The 17972-nt window shown below is 35.9% G+C and overlaps 1 protein-coding gene across 4 annotated transcripts in view; it reads left to right on the top strand.

The window, feature by feature from the left end:
* The window catches only part of CEP78 (centrosomal protein 78), a 43577-nt gene that overhangs the window by 6413 nt on the left and 19192 nt on the right, over positions 1 to 17972 (top strand). For 2 of the 4 annotated variants that reach the window (XM_064361628.1, XM_064361626.1), the window contains exons 5-11: positions 744 to 918; positions 3870 to 3983; positions 5381 to 5445; positions 5853 to 5964; positions 8860 to 8995; positions 10154 to 10199; positions 12466 to 12594. In XM_064361628.1, the coding sequence (XP_064217698.1) occupies positions 744 to 918; positions 3870 to 3983; positions 5381 to 5445; positions 5853 to 5964; positions 8860 to 8995; positions 10154 to 10199; positions 12466 to 12594 (777 nt within the window). Of the gene's footprint in view, positions 1 to 743; positions 919 to 3869; positions 3984 to 5380; positions 5446 to 5852; positions 5965 to 8856; positions 8996 to 10153; positions 10200 to 12465; positions 12595 to 17972 lie in introns of all 4 variants that reach the window. The other 2 variants (XM_064361627.1, XM_064361625.1) reach the window with 1 other exon arrangement.

The following is a 17972-nucleotide window of genomic DNA, read 5'->3' as shown; positions in this document are numbered from 1 at the left end:
TAAGATTTTTTTTCTCTTAAAATGAGTATTCCCTGTTACCAAAATTTACTTTATGGATGTAGAGAATTGATTATGCCTTTAAGATAATACCTGTGGTTAAAATTCAACCCACCAATTTCCTAAGGCATATCAACCTGGCTTTGTATATTCCAGGCCTCTAAATTTGGTGTGTATACACTTAGAAATATGTGAGATCTGTTAGGTTAAGAGAAGAAAATATTAATCTCTATATTTGTTTTTATATCATTTAAAAAATCTTTTGTTTCTGTTTGGTTTATAATATACATAAAATATGTATATTAAACTCCTTGTTTATAGTTTATTAATATATAACATACATGTTAAATGTTTACTTGTGGGATGGCCAGTCAAGTGTTTAGAGACCACTAGAGAACAGAATGATATAATTTAGAGGCTTAGCAATGATAGAATTTAGAACCAATACTTTCACTTGGCATAAAGAAAATAAAATTATTAGAAGTTAACTGAGTTACCAGTTTACATAAAGTAATCAGTAACAGGTTATTAGCGGTTAGGGTCACACAACTAGTCAGTGGCAGACTAGGGTCTGGGTCACTGGACTCCTTAATCAAAATCAACTTAATCAGTCTCTCAGATTAACCCTCCTGGCATATGTACTTGGTGTGTGTAAAGCTCTGATGTAATCAGCCGTATTTAGTTCCTTTCAGTGTTCCTATTTCTTTATCCAAGTGTATTAATTTCATCTTATTAAATCTTTGAAGTATCAGACCATGAGAAGGCATGAAGAAACCTGGGCTGAGAGTCTTCGCTATAGGAGACCTGATCTTGACTGTATGGCTGGCTTACGGCGCATCACATTGAATTGCAACACACTCATTGGTGACCTAGGTGCGAGTGCTTTTGCAGACTCTCTCAGTGAGGATTTATGGCTGAGAGGTAAGTTAAATGAAAATATTGAATTTTTTGATATTAAATATGCTTAACTCTTGGCACAATAATGTTGTCCTAAGGTTTTTTAAAAGCCTCCTTTTTTCTAATAGGTTTTATTTTCCTTTTAAGCCTTTATAAAAGTTATATATATATATATTTTTTTTTTTTTGAGACGGAGTTTCCGCTCTTGTTACCCAGGCTGGAGTGCAATGGCGCGATCTCGGCTCACCGCAACCTCCGCCTCCTGGGTTCAGGCAATTCTCCTGCCTCAGCCTCCTGAGTAGCTGGGATTACAGGCACGCGCCACCATGCCCAGCTAATTTTTTGTATTTTTAGTAGAGACGGGGTTTCACCATGTTGACCAGGATGGTCTCGATCTCTTGACCTCGTGATCCATCCACCTCGGCCTCCCAAGGTGCTGGGATTACAGGCTTGAGCCACCGCACCCGGCCAGTTATATGTATTTTTTATAGAAAATACCATGTAACCAAAAAAAAAATTACTGCCTATGAACTCAATGACTAGAGATAAACTGTTCATTTTGGTGTATATACTTTCAGTATTTTTTTCCCTGTAGATATATTTGTGTGCGTAGAGTTACAAGAACAGAACTGTGGTGCACTTACCATTTTGTTCTACTTTTTTCATTTAATGATATATCATGTAGTACTCTATTACACTGACGCATAATAGTTTAATTCCCTGCTATTTGATATTTAGACAGTTTGTGCTTTTCCCCTATTATAAACAACTCTGTGGTAAACTCCTTATGCATACATCTCTGTGTCCATTGAACTTACTTTTTTTTTTTTAACAGGGTCTTGCTCTGTTGCCCAGGCTGGAGTTCAGTGGCGTAATCATAGCTCACTGTAGCCTTAAACTCTTGGCTCAAGTATCCTCCCACTTCACCCTCCCGAGTAGCTGGAACTGCAGGTGCACACCACCATGCCTGGCTAATTTTTTGTATTTTTGTAGAGACAGGGTCTTGCTGTGTTGCCCAGGCTGGTCTCAAACTCCTGAGCTCAAACAATCCTCTTGCCTTGGCCTCCCAAAGTGCTGGGATTACAGGCACAAGCCACTGCACCCAGCCTGAAGTTAGTTCTGTAGGATAAATTACTAAAATTGAGTAACTCAGTATAATATATCTCTTAAAAACTTTTGATACATGTCACCAAATTGCCTTCCAGAAATGCTGTGCCATATTATAGTTTCATAAATACTGAATTGTGTCTGTTTTAAAACCTTAAACTTTACAAAAATGAGAAATACCCTGCTTTTTCTTTTTTAATGCAAATGGGATTGCTCTCTGAATTTTACAACTTTTTTCACTCAGTATAGCATATCTTAAATCAATAAATTTACATTTACCCCACAATTTTTAGTGCCTATTCAGAGTTCCATTATGTTAATATGCCATAGTACAGTTAGCTTATCCATTCCTTTAAGATACATAAGCTATTTCCAATTTTTCATTATTATAAACAGTACTTTGATACATGTCCTTGCCCATGTCTCTTATTATTTCCTTCTGGTAAATCCTTAGAAGGAGAGTTGCTGTGTTAACAGAGTCTGCATATTTTAAAGGTTTTTTTTTTTAAATGTGACCTTCACCAATCTGATAGAAGCATAATCACATTTAATTCTTGTAGTTTATATTCATTTGATTTACTAGTGAGATTTACTGGCTATTTTTATTAATTTGGCTAGTTGGGTAATTATATCCTATACTCATTCTTCTGCAGTAAGAATTTGTAAAGGCTGTACCATATTCTATCAGATCCATGTATCTGACTTATTTCTGTGTGTCTTTTGGTGTCTTAGTTAGGGCTTCATGGTATATTCTCTGATATTCTGTTACAGAAGCATATAACAGAATTATATTCTGGGTAGCTTAAAGAGAAGACATTTATTTCTCACAGTTCTGGAGACTGGGAAGTCCAGAATCCAGCTGCCAGTAGACAAGTGTGAGGTGAGGACATTCTTCCTAGCGTATGGAAGGCTTTTGTATCCTGAAATGGTGGCGAGAGAGAGCTCTAGTCTCTTTTTTTCTTAGAAGGACACTAATCCCACGATGAGGGCTCCACTCTCAAGACCTCAACTGAACCTAATTGTCTCTCAAAGGCCCCACTTCCTAATACTACTCTGTTGGGGGTTAGGGTTTTAATATATATTTTTGGGGAATACAAACATGTAGTCCATAACATGATAACATAGGGTTTTGAAACACTTCAGTTATTTGAATGTAATGGTATACATGGTATATACCTGTACTTTTGTGATAATCCTTTTGGGTTTAAATGAGTAGATTGTTTAACCTCAGTGTTACTAGTATTCATGAGCATTTGTTTAGTTCTTTGACCTTTTACTTGAGGGAGAGTTCTTGACCATCATTTTTTCCTGATAGGTTTTTAGTGTGTAATCTCTATTCACACATTCTTTAGATTCATTGTTTCTAAACCCTTAGAGTTCTTTCTTTGTCATGTTTATTCTAAAACTAACAGTTTTCACATTTTTCTATTTTCTTTTCCCTTTTTAATGTAATTTTTTCAGTCATTTCGAGTTTGAATTTGAGTTTGAAGATGAATCTAGTGCAATTTCTGAGCTCCACCCAGTTTTTGCCTATGAGGTTTACACTGTCACTAGCATCCTTCCTAATTGTGAACAGATATTCTGTGATGTTTTATATAGAGTTGTTTTTCAGTTCCATAATTGTAAAATGTGTTGGGTAATTTATTGGTACTCAAGGGAAGATAATCATGGCACATCTAAGAAGAGAGTTTCTTTTTTGGACACTGTGTGTTTATATGCTTTTCTATTTTTATTTTCTCAATACCCAAGATTAAAAACTGGCCATGAGTAGTCTTGGGCAGTAGGCTTCCAGGCATTAATAAGTGGGAGTTGTCTGTATGTAAAATCTGTATGGAATTAACAAGTGACCCTTTGTCTTTCATCAAAAGCTCTTGACCTGCAACAGTGCGGCCTTACCAATGAAGGAGCAAAGGCTTTGCTAGAGGCTCTTGAAACCAATAGAACTCTGGTCATTCTGGATATAAGAAAAAATCCACTCATTGGTATGTCACTACAATCTTGCACTTTCGTATGTTTTTAGTAGATAATTTACTGATGAAAAGAGTTACACTTAAGTTGCTCTTGATTGCTAATCTGAATGGGAGTGAACCTAGATAATAAATTTGCTTCCACTAAGTGCTTTATTTTCTTCTTGTGGAACTTCTGAACTCTTGGAAATAGTATTTCATTCATTTGTTGATTCAACAAGTAATTTTTGAATACTTTTATCTGCTAGATACTGGTTTAGGCACTAAACATATAGCAGTAAAAAGCCTTGCTCTCATAGAGCTTACATTCTAGTAGGGGAGTGATATCAGAGCTCAGATAGGTAATGTAATTTATATGGTAGGAAGTGCAAAAATACCTTAAGGTAAGAAGATAGATTGGGGCAGGTGGGGCTATATTAGATAGGTTTGTTAGGGGACGGCTTCACTAAAAAAGTGACATTTGAGCAGAGACCTGATTAAGAGAGGAACAAGCCATGGAAGATGCAGATAAAGTACACTCCAGGATGAGGAAGCAATGAATATGTAGGTACATAGGTGGCAGGGTGAATGGAGTATTTAAGGAAGAGCAAGAAGGCCAACATGGTTGGAGCACTGAGTGAGGAAGAGCCTGGTATCCTACGAAGTCAGACAACTAGCCAGGGGCCTGATCTTCTAAGGTTTGAAAGTCACAGTAAGGACTTAGAGAATTCTAAATGGAATGAAAACCATGGGAGGATTTTGAGCTGGTAAGGGTTATTTTCCAAGTAGTAATTCAGATGACTTGGTGTGGAGAATAGACTTGTAGGGGGCTATAAAAGGGAGAGGAAGACCAGTTAGGAGACTCACACTGATCCAAGTTAGAGATGGCTGTGGCTTCGCTTAGGCTGGAAGGTTGAAGGTGGTAAAAAGTGGTTGAAGCAAGGTGTAGCTAACAAGACTTTTGGGATATAAAGGAAATAGTAATTTTTTTAAAAGTCTTAGATGATTTTGCATACAACTGGGTGGTACCATTTGTAGAGAAAAGGAGACTGTGGAGAAGAGCAGCTTTGGGGATGCATCATGACTTTGATTTGGGTATATTAGGTGCCTTTTAGGCATCTAAGTATCTGGACAGGTGTCTAGGCTTTTGATTTCCTATGTAGAGGTATCTAAAGCTGCTTTAGTTCCAAAGTGTTTAGATTTGATCTTTGCTGCTGCCAAAATAGTAGCCACTAGGGACAATATGTGTGTTGACATACTTTTTTGAGGAAAAAGTTCGAATACTGAAAGGGGGAAAAGGTATATAATTACGTTATATGGAATTTATATTTAATTTCATGGGAAAAGCAATAATTAGTTGGCTTTTGTTTTTAAATGGGAATAGCCACTCATTGGGAAACAATTACTGTAATTTCAATTTTATTTTACTTTAGATCATTCTATGATGAAAGCAGTTATCAAAAAAGTTCTCCAGAATGGAAGGAGTGCTAAATCAGAGGTATATCATGTTTTATTCCTCCAGAAAGAATTTCTCTTTTATTGTTGTTTTTCTTCTGGGATCTTACTACTATCTTGCCCAGCCTGGCCTCGAACTCCTGAGCTCAAGCAATCTTCCCCCTTCCCAGCCTCCTAGGTAGCTAAGATTATTGGTATATACCACTGTGCCCAGTTTTTTGTCTGTTTTTAATAAAATGAAACTATTAAGGCACTTTTCTGCCATCTTAAAGTTTCAGTCAAATCAAATGTCTTTTCTGTTTTTGTAAATACCATATGATTCTTTAATTTACAGTCCTAGAATTGCTGATTGCAAACCTTTTATTAACTTAGAATGTCTTAACAATTCCATTTAAGATCAAGCCCTCATAAATGACCTATAACTGAAATGGAGTATTTATTCTCTCCTAGTACCAGTGGATAACGTCTCCATCAGTGAAGGAACCATCCAAAACTGCAAAACAGAAAAAGAGAACTATAATTCTAGGAAGTGGTCACAAAGGAAAAGCTACTATTAGAATTGGTAACCTTTTCTGTCTTGGCTTTTTAATGCTACTAATGTTCTAGTGTGTTAAAATCTCTTCTCATTGTGTACTATTGACAGTAACAACCAATATTGACTCCATGCATATTATGAGGGCTATAATTGTTCTGATAAGATTATGAGAATTTATGGAATGTAGAAATAGTAAATGAATCATTAGGAAAGGGATGCTAGTACTTCATTTTTTAAAATTACCCTTGTTTGTTTTTCATACAATATTCATCATTTTGGGTATGTTTTCTGATTGATGATTACTTTTGATACTTTGTAATTGAAATTTGGGATGCACTTTGATGACAGTGTAGCAGTGCTTCTGTATGATTTTTGTTGTTGTTGTTGTTGTTAATGAAGAATTACCCTTTCATACTATAGAAAACAAAATTTTTCCCAGTTCCATTTTTTTCCCCTTGTTTCCTCCTCCTTCCTTGCAAATTCTTACCCAAAATTGTTGAAACAGGCAATACCTTGCTTCTTTCAATGGTGAAAAACTTTAAAATGTATGTAATCCTTATAAAACAATACTGCAGGTAAATTTATTACCCAGAGATGGAACATTTTAGACAAACATTCCCTAACTGTTTGAGATTTATTGTTTATTTAATCTGCCAAATAATATTTAGTCTAGAATTTTGAAATTATCTATAATTTTGTGACCAAGGGTAATGAAAAAAATCTTTATAAAATTCCTTACAGCTAATGGCATAAATTTCACATTCTCCTGAATATATAAATTTGGTATAATCTAGTTCTGATATTTTCGTATTGTTTTTAAAGAGTCTTTAAGTTTTGTTTTCTAGAACACATTGTCTTTAGTCATAAGTAGCCTTTTTTTAATAAGAATGAGTGACAGTGGAAGAAGTTAATCCAAATCTAATATGAAAGTGACTTTTTCTTGTTAGTAACTTTGAATTTTGAAAGAGTAAAACCAGGAACACTAATACAGAGGAAACAAAATAAATTTTTTATGTTTATAATCACAGAAAAAGGTTTGTGGTGACTTGAGTTACATACCCTGTACATTAAGATCACCGAACAATTAACACCAGGATAATCTTTTATTTGGATGCTACTTGAAATATTTTAAAGATATAATTTGACTTAATATCACTGAACTGTATGTTTAAAAGTGGCTAAGATATAAAACAATTTGACATAAAATATAAAACATATTAGAAATGTTGTAATTTTAGTAGCTAGTGGTACATATTAGGAAATCATTGAATGAGAATAAAAAACAAAATCTTTTTTCTTAGCATGATTAAAGAAATTGGAAATGTGACTGAAGTTTGCAAGCTCACTGAGGCATTTTAAGAGTAACTGTATTTCTTGGGCTTTTTTTGTATTTGCCTCAGTTATTTGGAGACATAGAGGTAAGCCAAATCAGTATCTGGCTGTATATTTAATAGGTATCAGTGAGTATAGGGGTTATATAATTTATACAAATTATGTCACATTCATATTGCAATTATGTGTGCAGAAAGAAGATAGGAACTTTCACTATAATTTTTTCATCATCTCCTAACAAGATAAGTAAATTAGTTTGGTTTTAATTACAGTTTATATTTGTGGCTGGGTGCCGTGGCTCACACCTGTAATCCCGGCACTTTGGGAGGCCATGGCAGGCGGACTGCCTGAGCTCAGGAGTTTGAGACTAGCCTGGGTAACCCTTTCTCTACTAAAATACAAAAAATTAGCCAGGCGTGACAGCGTGCACCTGTAATCCCAGCTACTCGGGTGGCTGAGGCAGGAGAATTGCTTGAACCTGGAAGGTAGAGGTTGCAGTGAGCCAAGATTGTTCCATTGCACCCCAGCCTGGGTGACGGAGCAAGAGTCCATCTCCAAGAAAAACAAGCAAATACTTTCTACACATACAAACAATGCACAGGAACATTTTTTGAGGATAATTATATTAAAAACAGCACACGATGAACAGAGCTCCTGTAGATTTTAAGAGGTATATAAATTTGTCTAGAGAAATTCCATAGCACCATGTGGTGATGATTATCAATAAGTTACACTGGGAAATATTTGTCCTGTATTACCACATACACGTTCTTGTAGATGCTGTTCTAATGCTGCTAAAGTAGATCTTACATAGTAAAATAGATTGGAAGGATAAATATAACCATTTTAATAAACCTATATTCTTTGTTCTCATGATACTAGAAGCAATTCTATATTTAAATGTGAATTTTAATACATTATTTGTTTTAAATAAAATATTAATAGGTAGGTCTAGCTTTTGCTACCAAGTATTTTGTACAAAGATACTTGACTTTACTATTGAAATGTAGGATAAGACTTTACATTTCATTCTTTTAGCATTTGTTTCTTTGTGTTCTATAAAACCAAATGAGCACTGAAGGTCAACAGACTTATAGGCGGGCAACATTGACACACCTACCACCCAGCTACCTTCAGTCTTACAACTTCGATAATTTTTTACATGATAAAATTAATCTCAGATTGAAATTTTGGGCCAATTCAGAAGGTTGTTTGGTAGGAATCATGAGTGTCCTTGGGATTCAGGAATGCCAAAAATGTTCTGAGATTTAATAACTTAATATTTCTGCATGATGCATAATGAAATGTGTCACATTTAATCTTTCATTCTTTGGGTTACATGCTTTATTTACTTTTTTGTGCTCTGCATGTCTCATATATTCAGCTTTTATTTTAGTTTAAGTGATAACTTGTTACTATAGACATATTTTTAAAACATTACTGGCCCATGTAAAAAGATATTTACAAATTGATCCTATTTTAATGGCCTTGGTGTCATTGTCAAGTGCACATTTGTATTCTTTTAAGAGTATGCACGTGTGCTAATTAATCTGTAGACCTTTAGTGCATCTTGATTCTTTTCTCAAGTAGGATTGGCTACAAAGAAACCTGTAAGTAGTGGCAGAAAACACTCCCTTGGTAAAGAATATTATGCGCCCGCACCTCTACCACCTGGTGTGTCTGGTTTCTTGCCATGGCGTACTGCAGCACGTGCAAAAAGGAACAGGTAGGGTATTTTTATTTCCTTTCTTTTAGGATAAAAATGGGATTCAGAATTATTTATTTTGTAGCTTCTATTATGTGAGAGTTCTCCACTTGTATCTGTAGGGTAAAAATGACCCATATATGGCTTCTGCCTCATGAATCCTTTAAGGAAGAAAATCAAAAAATAATTCTAATTAGGGTTTCAAGTGATTAAGTGTCACAACAAGCTGTATCCCTGTGGGATTCCAGAGGAAACTGAAATTATCTACAATTGTGCAGGTGAGAAAAGGTTTCATTTAAAGCACGTGCAGTTAAACCAAGCCCTATAGGACAGAAATAGGAATTTGGATATTTAAGAATGTGGGCATTGTAAAGCATAGGAAATAGTTCAATGCAAAATGGATGGGAAGTGTTGATTACACTTAATCTAACTCAGCTAACTGGCCTAACTCATTTTAGTGAATCAAACCAGATATAACTAGTTTTAGCCAGTTACCTAAGGGATAGCTATTCATAGTAATTTTTGGCAAAAAAGTCTTTTAAAATTATTGTACTATGATTTTAGGCTTAATAAATGAATTAGATTACTATAAATTATTTTCAAATGACTGACTTTTAGTATTCAAGAAATTGGGGATTAACAATTGCTTAAGAAAACAAAGAGGACTGATTTTACCTAGGACTGGAAATAGGTACTATGTAAAATATCTGTTCAATTGCTCAGATTAAATTGAATATGTATAATTTTTATTAGGCAACTGATGACTATACTTATTTCACAACTGGTAATGTGAATTATTATTGCATTAACTGTAATGCTGAGGCCCCAGTGTTTACACTTCCGTTTATGCGGTTTTATATCTTCTTGAAATACTTATTAATTTCAAGTCCCATCTTGGTCACAAGGAGTTGTAAATTAGAGAACAATTAACATCACCAGATAAAGAAGTTAGATTGGAAATCTGAACCATCCTAAATATAAGAACGAAATGCATCTTCGGAGACTTATCCCAGAGCCATTCTGCTAAATTGTTCAATTTTTTCCATAGCAGAGCTTTGCAGGCCCTTATTTTTAGTTATGTATGGATAGTGTACGTAATATTAGCAAGTGTTATTACCTAGTGTTAGCTGGTGGTGTATTTACATCAAAATATAACTTAATTTATCGATATCTCTTTAGGGGTTTCCCATTAATCAAAACACGTGACATATATAATCAGTTGCAGGTACGTAGTTACCATGTTTATAATATGTAGGGGGTTGGAATGGGAAGGGTGGAAGATCATTCTCTGTGCTCTTTAAATTGAATAGAGTCCTACAAAAACATTTCCCTCCCTGAAGTAAATTCATTTAAGATTTTCTGGGATTTCCCAGTGCCACAGTATAGTCATGTGGATATGTCACACAATGGAGGCCTTGTGGTTTCATCTGTAGACAAGGAAGTCATTTCTCTGGGTCCACAAATCAGCTGTTGCCCCAGCAAAACAAATTTGACCACTGTTTCTCACCCGACACATGGAGCTATCATTGTCAAGAATGTCCTTAAGTTTAAAAGAAATGTTTTTGGGGGGATACATATTATATATGTTTAAATTCCGCACTCTAAAGCCTGAAGCAACCAGTCCTAAAACCTCTGCTTTCTCGGAGCTTTTCTTCCTCCCTCATCAGGATCAAACACATTGCCTGTCATTCTGCATCATGGTGTTAGAGCAAGCCAATTCTATTAAAGTATCAGTTTCTCCTTTTCAGTTGTTTTTAGAGACTGTAATTTCACTGTAAAAGAAAGCATTACTGACATGAAGGAGCACCTGTGTGTCCATACTGCCTCTTGCATAGCCAAAAGTAGGGGCATGCATCTCATTCTACCATATAGAATTTTCAGGTACTGCAGGATTTATTGCTTGCAGTAGATACTGCATTCTTGTGACTTCTGTTCTGTATAGTTGTGTATCCAGCACTCTTCTATTTTTGATCTGTGGACTTTTTTTTTTTTGTACTTTGGGCTCTGGGGTACATGTGTACTTCCTGCATCCTGCAGGATTGTCGCATAGGTGCATACATGCCATGGTGGTTTTCAGAAGTGGGCGAAGGATATGAGCAGATACTTTTCAAAAGAAGACATATATAGGTGACCAACAAACATATGAAAAAATGCTTATTGGTCATTAGAGAATTGCAAATCAAAACCACATTGAGGGGCCGGGCGCGGTGGCTCATGCCTATAATCCCAGCACTTTGGGAGGCTGAGGCGGGTGGATCACGAGGTCAAGAGATCGAGACCATCCTGGTCAACATGGTGAAACCCCGTCTCTACTAAAAATACAAAAAATTAGCTGGGCATGGTGGCGTGTGCCTGTAATCCCAGCTACTCAGGAGGCTGAGGCAGGAGAATTGCCTGAACCCAGGAGGCGGAGGTTGCGGTGAGCCGAGATCGTGCCATTGCACTCCAGCCTGGGTAACAAGAGCGAAACTCTGTCTCAAAAAAAAAAAAAGAAAAAGAAAAACCACCACATTGAGATACCATCTCACGCCAGTTAGGATGGTGATCATTAAAAAATCTGGAGACAACAGATGCTGGAGGGGATGTGGAGAAAAAGGAACATTTTTACACTGTTGGTAGGAGTGTAAATTAGTTCAACCATTATGGAAGACAGTGTCACAATTCCTCAAGGATCTAGAAATAGAAATTCCATTTGATCTGTGGACTTTTTAGGGGATTGTGATGCAGTCAATTTTGAAATATTTGGAAACATCATATTGAACAACATTCTAGTAACATTGAAATTTGATGGAATTGCATTGTTATTTCACTAGTTTTGGCTTAAGAATGAGGAAAAGATGAGGTTTTTGATGTGTCAGTTTTAGTTGTGTGTATGTATTTGGTTATTATTTTTTTTTTTTTAATTCTAGTTTTTATTTTGTAGTGACAGGGTCTTGCTATGTTTTGCAGACTGGTCTTGAACTCCTGACCTCAAGCATCCTCCTGCCATGGCCTCCCATAGTGCTGGGATTACAGGCTATTCTAGTGTTTATTATTCATGGTTTAAATTATTCTTGCAATTCTTTATGAAGCCTCCACTGATGGATTTTTCTCCTAATAATTATTCTTTCTTTAAGACTGTGTGTAATGGTAGAGAATAAACTTCTCATCTGCACTATAAAGTTGATCTGAGAAAAAATGTTTATCCCGCCTCCTCGCTTGGTTTATGTGAGAAGAATGTAATAAAATAATAGGGGTTCTTTTTGGAAAGATTTTATGAAAAAAGAAAATAAATAAAATGGGCAATTCCATATTAATCATAAACCTTGTATGAGAGAATTCTGTCAGTGACATGGCAAGAATAGTTGTCTTTTTGTTATTGATTGTGTTAGGCTAAGGTGTAGTGATAGACATTTATAACTTAACACTTCAGAAAGATCACTTTGATTAGATGTTCTTTATGTTTGTTATTTGGTTTATATTATTATGCAATCTTATCCTCTTTCTTTAAGCAACCAGGTTTTCCTGTGACTGTGACAGTAGAGAGTCCTTCATCCTCTGAAACTGAAGAAGTTGATGATTCCTCAGAGAGTGTTCATGAAGTGCCTGAGAAAACTAGCATAAAACAAGAAGCATTACAGGTATGAAGCTATCACTTTAAAGATATGGAGAAGTTTATTTCAAACTGCAGTTAGTTTTGGTGAAAGCTTGATTGTGCACTGGACAGCTTGCATGGGATTTTCCCTTGCTGCTTTCTCATATCCCTTGAATGGTTCTTTATCATATAACAAGGTAAAAGGGAGGACGTCTGAACTCTAAGAAATAAAAATTGAAACATGTCATCAGTAATATTTTTTTTTTCCTTAGAATCATAGAATATTAGATTTAGGGAAGGCCTTAATGATCATAAGATAAACTCAAAGAAATTAAGCACTGAATGAATGTAACAAGCTGATTCAGGACTCTTTGGGAGGCCTTATCTTTTTTGTATGTGCTAGGAAGTCCACAATTAATTTATCAAAATAAATACAATTTTCTTTTAGTATGAAACTTACAAATATAGAAGGAATTATCCCTTTTTTATATACTTGTATTTAGCTTATAAACAACAGGAATTTATGTCTCTCAGTTCTGGAGGCAGGGGAGTCCAAGTCTCGGGCAGATTTGGTGTCTGGTGAGGGCCTGCTTTCTGGTTCACAGATGGCTTCTCACCATGTCCTCACATGGTGGAAGGGCTGTTATCTTATTTTTATGTGATGATGGAAGTCACTTTTTGATTTTCAAAAAATGAAGACTGATTTTCATTTTTAAAATCAAAGTTAATGATATGTAATTAGAGATTTTTTTTAAGATAACTAATTACAAAAATGATAGAATATTAGAGGGAAAAATCTATAGATAATGTAGAATTGTTCTTTTTATAAATGAGCACCTACAGTGTGTAGTGCCTAAGTGGTTTATTACTAAGTTCCAGAGGAAAAACAAAATCCTAGAATGTCTAAGTCATGTTCATTATTGTTTTAAATGTGTTATATTTATTTTCTTCACCAGAGGATTAGGAAATTGTATTCTGAAAGTGATTGTAGCCATTAGGAAAGACCAAGAAGGTTAGGAAATATAACTTGGGACTTTCTGATTCAAGATGCACTGAGAATTCTCTCGGCTCTTTTCTATTTTAAGAACCCCATAAAATGATGTTATCAAAATTTCTGAAATATGTAAGCCTACAATAGTCAAGAGAATTGAAGAAATTTCAACGTATTTTTGAAATACAGAAGGCAGATGAAAATGGGTATGAAACCGAAGCAGTAGAACAAAGGAAAACCGTCACCTAAAATATGCATAGGGAAGCCTACAGCTCAGAGGGAATCTAATCCCCACTGCAGAAACAGCTCCATACTCAGATATGCATATAGGAAGAAGGAAAGGAACTAGAAATGTGACTAACATAGAGGGAGCTCCTTGACAGTTTGTATATGGAAGAGTTGACTCCCAGCCTTACCTTCACTCTTCTGAAATGAGATCATTTGATTTTGAAAACCAGTAAAGTAACTGGGGGGAACTAGGGTAGATAGTGTGGATTTTGCACCCTAGAAAATGGTAGCTGAGGATGTCCTGCCATGCTGGCTACCCACTTCTTCATGCATAAGAGAAGCTGGTCATCAGCTTCCAGTGATCTTCTGCTCCCTTACTCTTAAATAGAAAACAACCTTGGTTCACCTGATAGTTGAGTAAAACTCACAACGTGACAAGGAAAATAAAAGATGAAAGATATGTCCTGGTAGGACCAGAGCTAATTAAGAGGACAAAAATACTTTAAGAAAAAACCCTACTTAACATCCTTAGGTTTGTTAAGCACAAGAACAAAAGATACAGTGCCTGTAAAACAGAATAGGGTGTTTTTTAAAAAGGAATAGCAGAAAGCAAGGATGGTCTCTTGGAAATTATAATGGTTGAGATAAATTCATTAGGAATTAAGGAAATTTCTCATTAGATAGAACAGAAAGGCAAGAATGGAAAATATTTGACAGAAATGATATGGTAGCGAGGTTGCATCTAGGAGGTCTAACATGTTACTGTAAGAAAACGCAGAAGACAGAAAAAAATGGATGGAAGGAAATTACAAAAAAAAAATCAAGAAAGTTTGCCTTAGATAGATGCATATATGTAGATAGTCTTCGTTGTGATATTTCAAGATACTGAGAAAAGAAAGAAATTCCCAAGAGAAAAATACCAGTCACCTAAAAAACAATAAAAACCAGACTTTATCATACTTCTCATCAGCTATCATGGATCCTGGAATTAGAAAGATACCTCTAAAGTTTTAAAGGCAAATAATTGTCAGCCTGGGGTTTCCCCTCCAGCCAAACTGTCAATTGTAAGTTGGGGCTGAATAGGATGTTTTTGACCTATTCTATACTTTTTCTTGTTATTTGAAAACGTAGTCCAGCAAAATGAGGGAATAAACTAAGAAGGAAGATAATAGGATATCGGGGATCAGTGCTTTCCATGCAGAGAGCACTGGGTCTGGATTTGAGAGGCTTCCATGGGTTGTGTGACTGCGAGCTTAAAAAAACCTTGAAGCATATTACTATGTATTAGGCACTGTTAGAAAGGAGAAGAAAAGAGGGACGAAGAGAATCAAACTCCAGAGGAGGAGAAAGCTTTGTTGGCACAAACATAAAGCAAGTTAAACTATTGAAGCAGGAGCAGTGAGAAACAAACCTCTTGAACACCAAACTGAGGAAGGAAGTGGCTTTTACTTGGCTGGGAGTTGTGGGGGGCTACAGCCTCATTCACTGAGCTCCCCAAGAAGCAGCAACTGTCCCTTTTTAAGGGCTCACAACTCTAAAGGGGGAGCAGAGGTGAAACTGTATCATTGCCCATCAGCCAGGCAGCTGACCTCACAGTCTTTGCCTTTCATAGATTTGCTAATTTATATTTGGCACACACGGGAGGGAAAGAAGGGGAAGGGTTACAGGAGCTGAACAAAGACAGCAAATTATTTGGTGGCAGATGCAACTTTTAAGGGGAGGGGAATTGGATTGTGCAAACATGGAGGACGTGACCCAGTTCCGGGCTCTGGCCGGTAGTGATAACATTCTTTGCAACACTTTCAAGGCTTATAGATAGCTTAGATGTTGGGAACCAAAAAGGGAGTTATCTTCCCAGTCCTTAGGCCTTATTATGGCCTGGTCAGTGGTGTCAGCAAGCTGCTTGACCACGGATTCCAGTTCTTTGATATTTTATTTCTTTTTACCCTCCATATTCAGGGGGAGGAGGTGGCGGCCTGTGAGGAGGGAGATGGAGTGGGGGTCTCCCCTCTCACTATGACAGATTTCTGAGCTACCACTGATGTACAGAAGGGAAAAATCCACTTGAACTTGTCCACCCTTTTCAGTGGCACAGCAGTAGGTGACCACCTATCTAATTTACTGTACAAACCAGAACACTTTAATAGTGTAAGCAGGTGCTGTTAGCACTAATATCAAGACAAGGGTTGTAAACTGGAACAGTCCAGGGCAACTTAAGGTATGTGGTTATTCTGTACAAGGGCTGTGTACTGAAACTGTTTAGAAGGCTGTGTAATCTGTATATATATGGAGATACAATATAACTCTGCAGTAGGCAGTATTAATTTAATCATAGTAATGGAAATACTGCCTTGGTCTGCAGCTTTGATTATCAATTTGCATATAATAGCAATAATAACTAACTTGTATCAAATGTAGCATATATTTGACACTGTTCTAAGTTTTTTGCTTATATTAATTCATTTGATCCTCAGAATAACCTGTTATAGGTGTTATTATTAGTCCTACTTTTCAGAAAAGAAGCTAAGACAAAGAAGGAATTTGCCCAATCTGTACTTAAATTTAGAGTTGGATCAGGGGTTTAAGCTTAAGCTTTCTGCCTGTTCTCTTAAACACTGATCTGTCTGTCCCTCAAAAAGTAGACAACTCTGCATATAGAACAGAATATAAATATTATTAACTTGAACAGTGTAAAAGCTAAGTTTGGAAGGTGGACACAGGTGGAAAGAAGGTACAAAAGTATGTCCTTATTTTACAAAGCAGGGCATTGAGAGAGTTTAGATTTTTAAGTAATGTATAGAACTAGAAGTTGATGAGATCGTGACCATTGGAAAAACTAATGGTGATACAACTTCATCGAGAGTAGTGGCTATAAGTAAGTAAATAAGTGAGAATGAACCAAACTCTTACTTAGTAAAGCAAGAAGTTAGTAAATAATGTCTAAAATTCAGTCATGTAATACTTATATTTTATTTAGAAATAGGAAGAATTAAAAAGAAGAATGGTTGATTTAAACCTCACAAAGAAATCCAAGTAGCCCATAAATATGGAAAGTGTTCAACCATATAGATAATAAGAGAAAAATGAACTGTAATCAGTATGAGATGTACCCTCTTACCACATTGGCAAACAATAAAATTTTATAGTGGAAGGTATTGTAGACCTGGGGTGTAATAAGAATCTTTCACTCTATTTGCACCAGAAGTATAAGTCAGCAAACCTACTTTAGAAAGCGTTTAGCATTGCCTATCAATTGAAAGTTTATAAATACCTTATGACTCAAAAAGCCATCTGAGGGTACATGCACCAGAAAAACAGGTACAATAGGGTCCACGTGCATTATTTGTAAAAGCCCAACCTGAAAACAACCCAAATGTCCATTAAGAATTAAAAATTAGATTGTACAGTGAGAAAACTATAGAAGTAATTGAATGAACAAGAGCTACAGGCAACAACAGATGAGTTTTAAGAACAGTGTTGAAAGAAAAATAAGATATAGAAGTCTGCATTCACTATGATTCCCTTTACATAAAGTTAGAAGTAGGCAAAACTAGATTGTTAGGGATGTGTGCATATAAAGGAAATAATTATTAGGAAAATTAGGATGGTGTTAAATTCTGGGAGAAGGAGAGGAGCTTGTGATGAGTAGAAGATATGGGGGATTTCAGAGATGCTGGCTGGTTGTACTTTCAAACTTGGGTATATGGTTACATGAGTGTTCCTGGATAGTGTGTTCTGTGCACTTTTCAATATGTGTAGCATATTTTGAAATTAAAAACCTGTTTAAAGAAATGGTTGCCTCTGGGAAGCTGGAAATGTGAGTGAGGAGGAGATGATTAACTTTCATTTTAAGCTCTTCTCTACTAATTCCATTTGTATGTTTATTCATTTTGCATTGATTGAACATATTCTGTATGCCAAGCACTCTTCTCAGTTTTATATGTGTGTTAATTTACTCCTTTCAAGGGCCCTATGATGCATGAATTTATCTCCATTTTATAGATGAGGAAATTAAGACCTAGAGTTACTCAACTTGCCCAAGGTTATACAGCTGATAGGAAGGGCCAGAACTGCCTCAGAGAGTCTGAATTTCCAAAAAAATAACCTAAAAGAGAAATGTACATACTAATTAGTAAGCAAAGAAATGCACATTTAAAGAAGACAGTAAGCTTTTCTCTATTAGAGGAAAACACATATTCTGTGTT

This window comes from Aotus nancymaae, unplaced genomic scaffold, assembly GCF_030222135.1.
Source record: "Aotus nancymaae isolate 86718 unplaced genomic scaffold, 86718_ANA_hifiasm-v0.15.2.pri h1tg000041l, whole genome shotgun sequence".
Taxonomy (NCBI): Eukaryota; Metazoa; Chordata; class Mammalia; order Primates; family Aotidae; genus Aotus; species Aotus nancymaae.
Note: the sequence above shows the minus strand (reverse complement) of the source record. Positions and strands in the feature narration are given on the sequence as shown.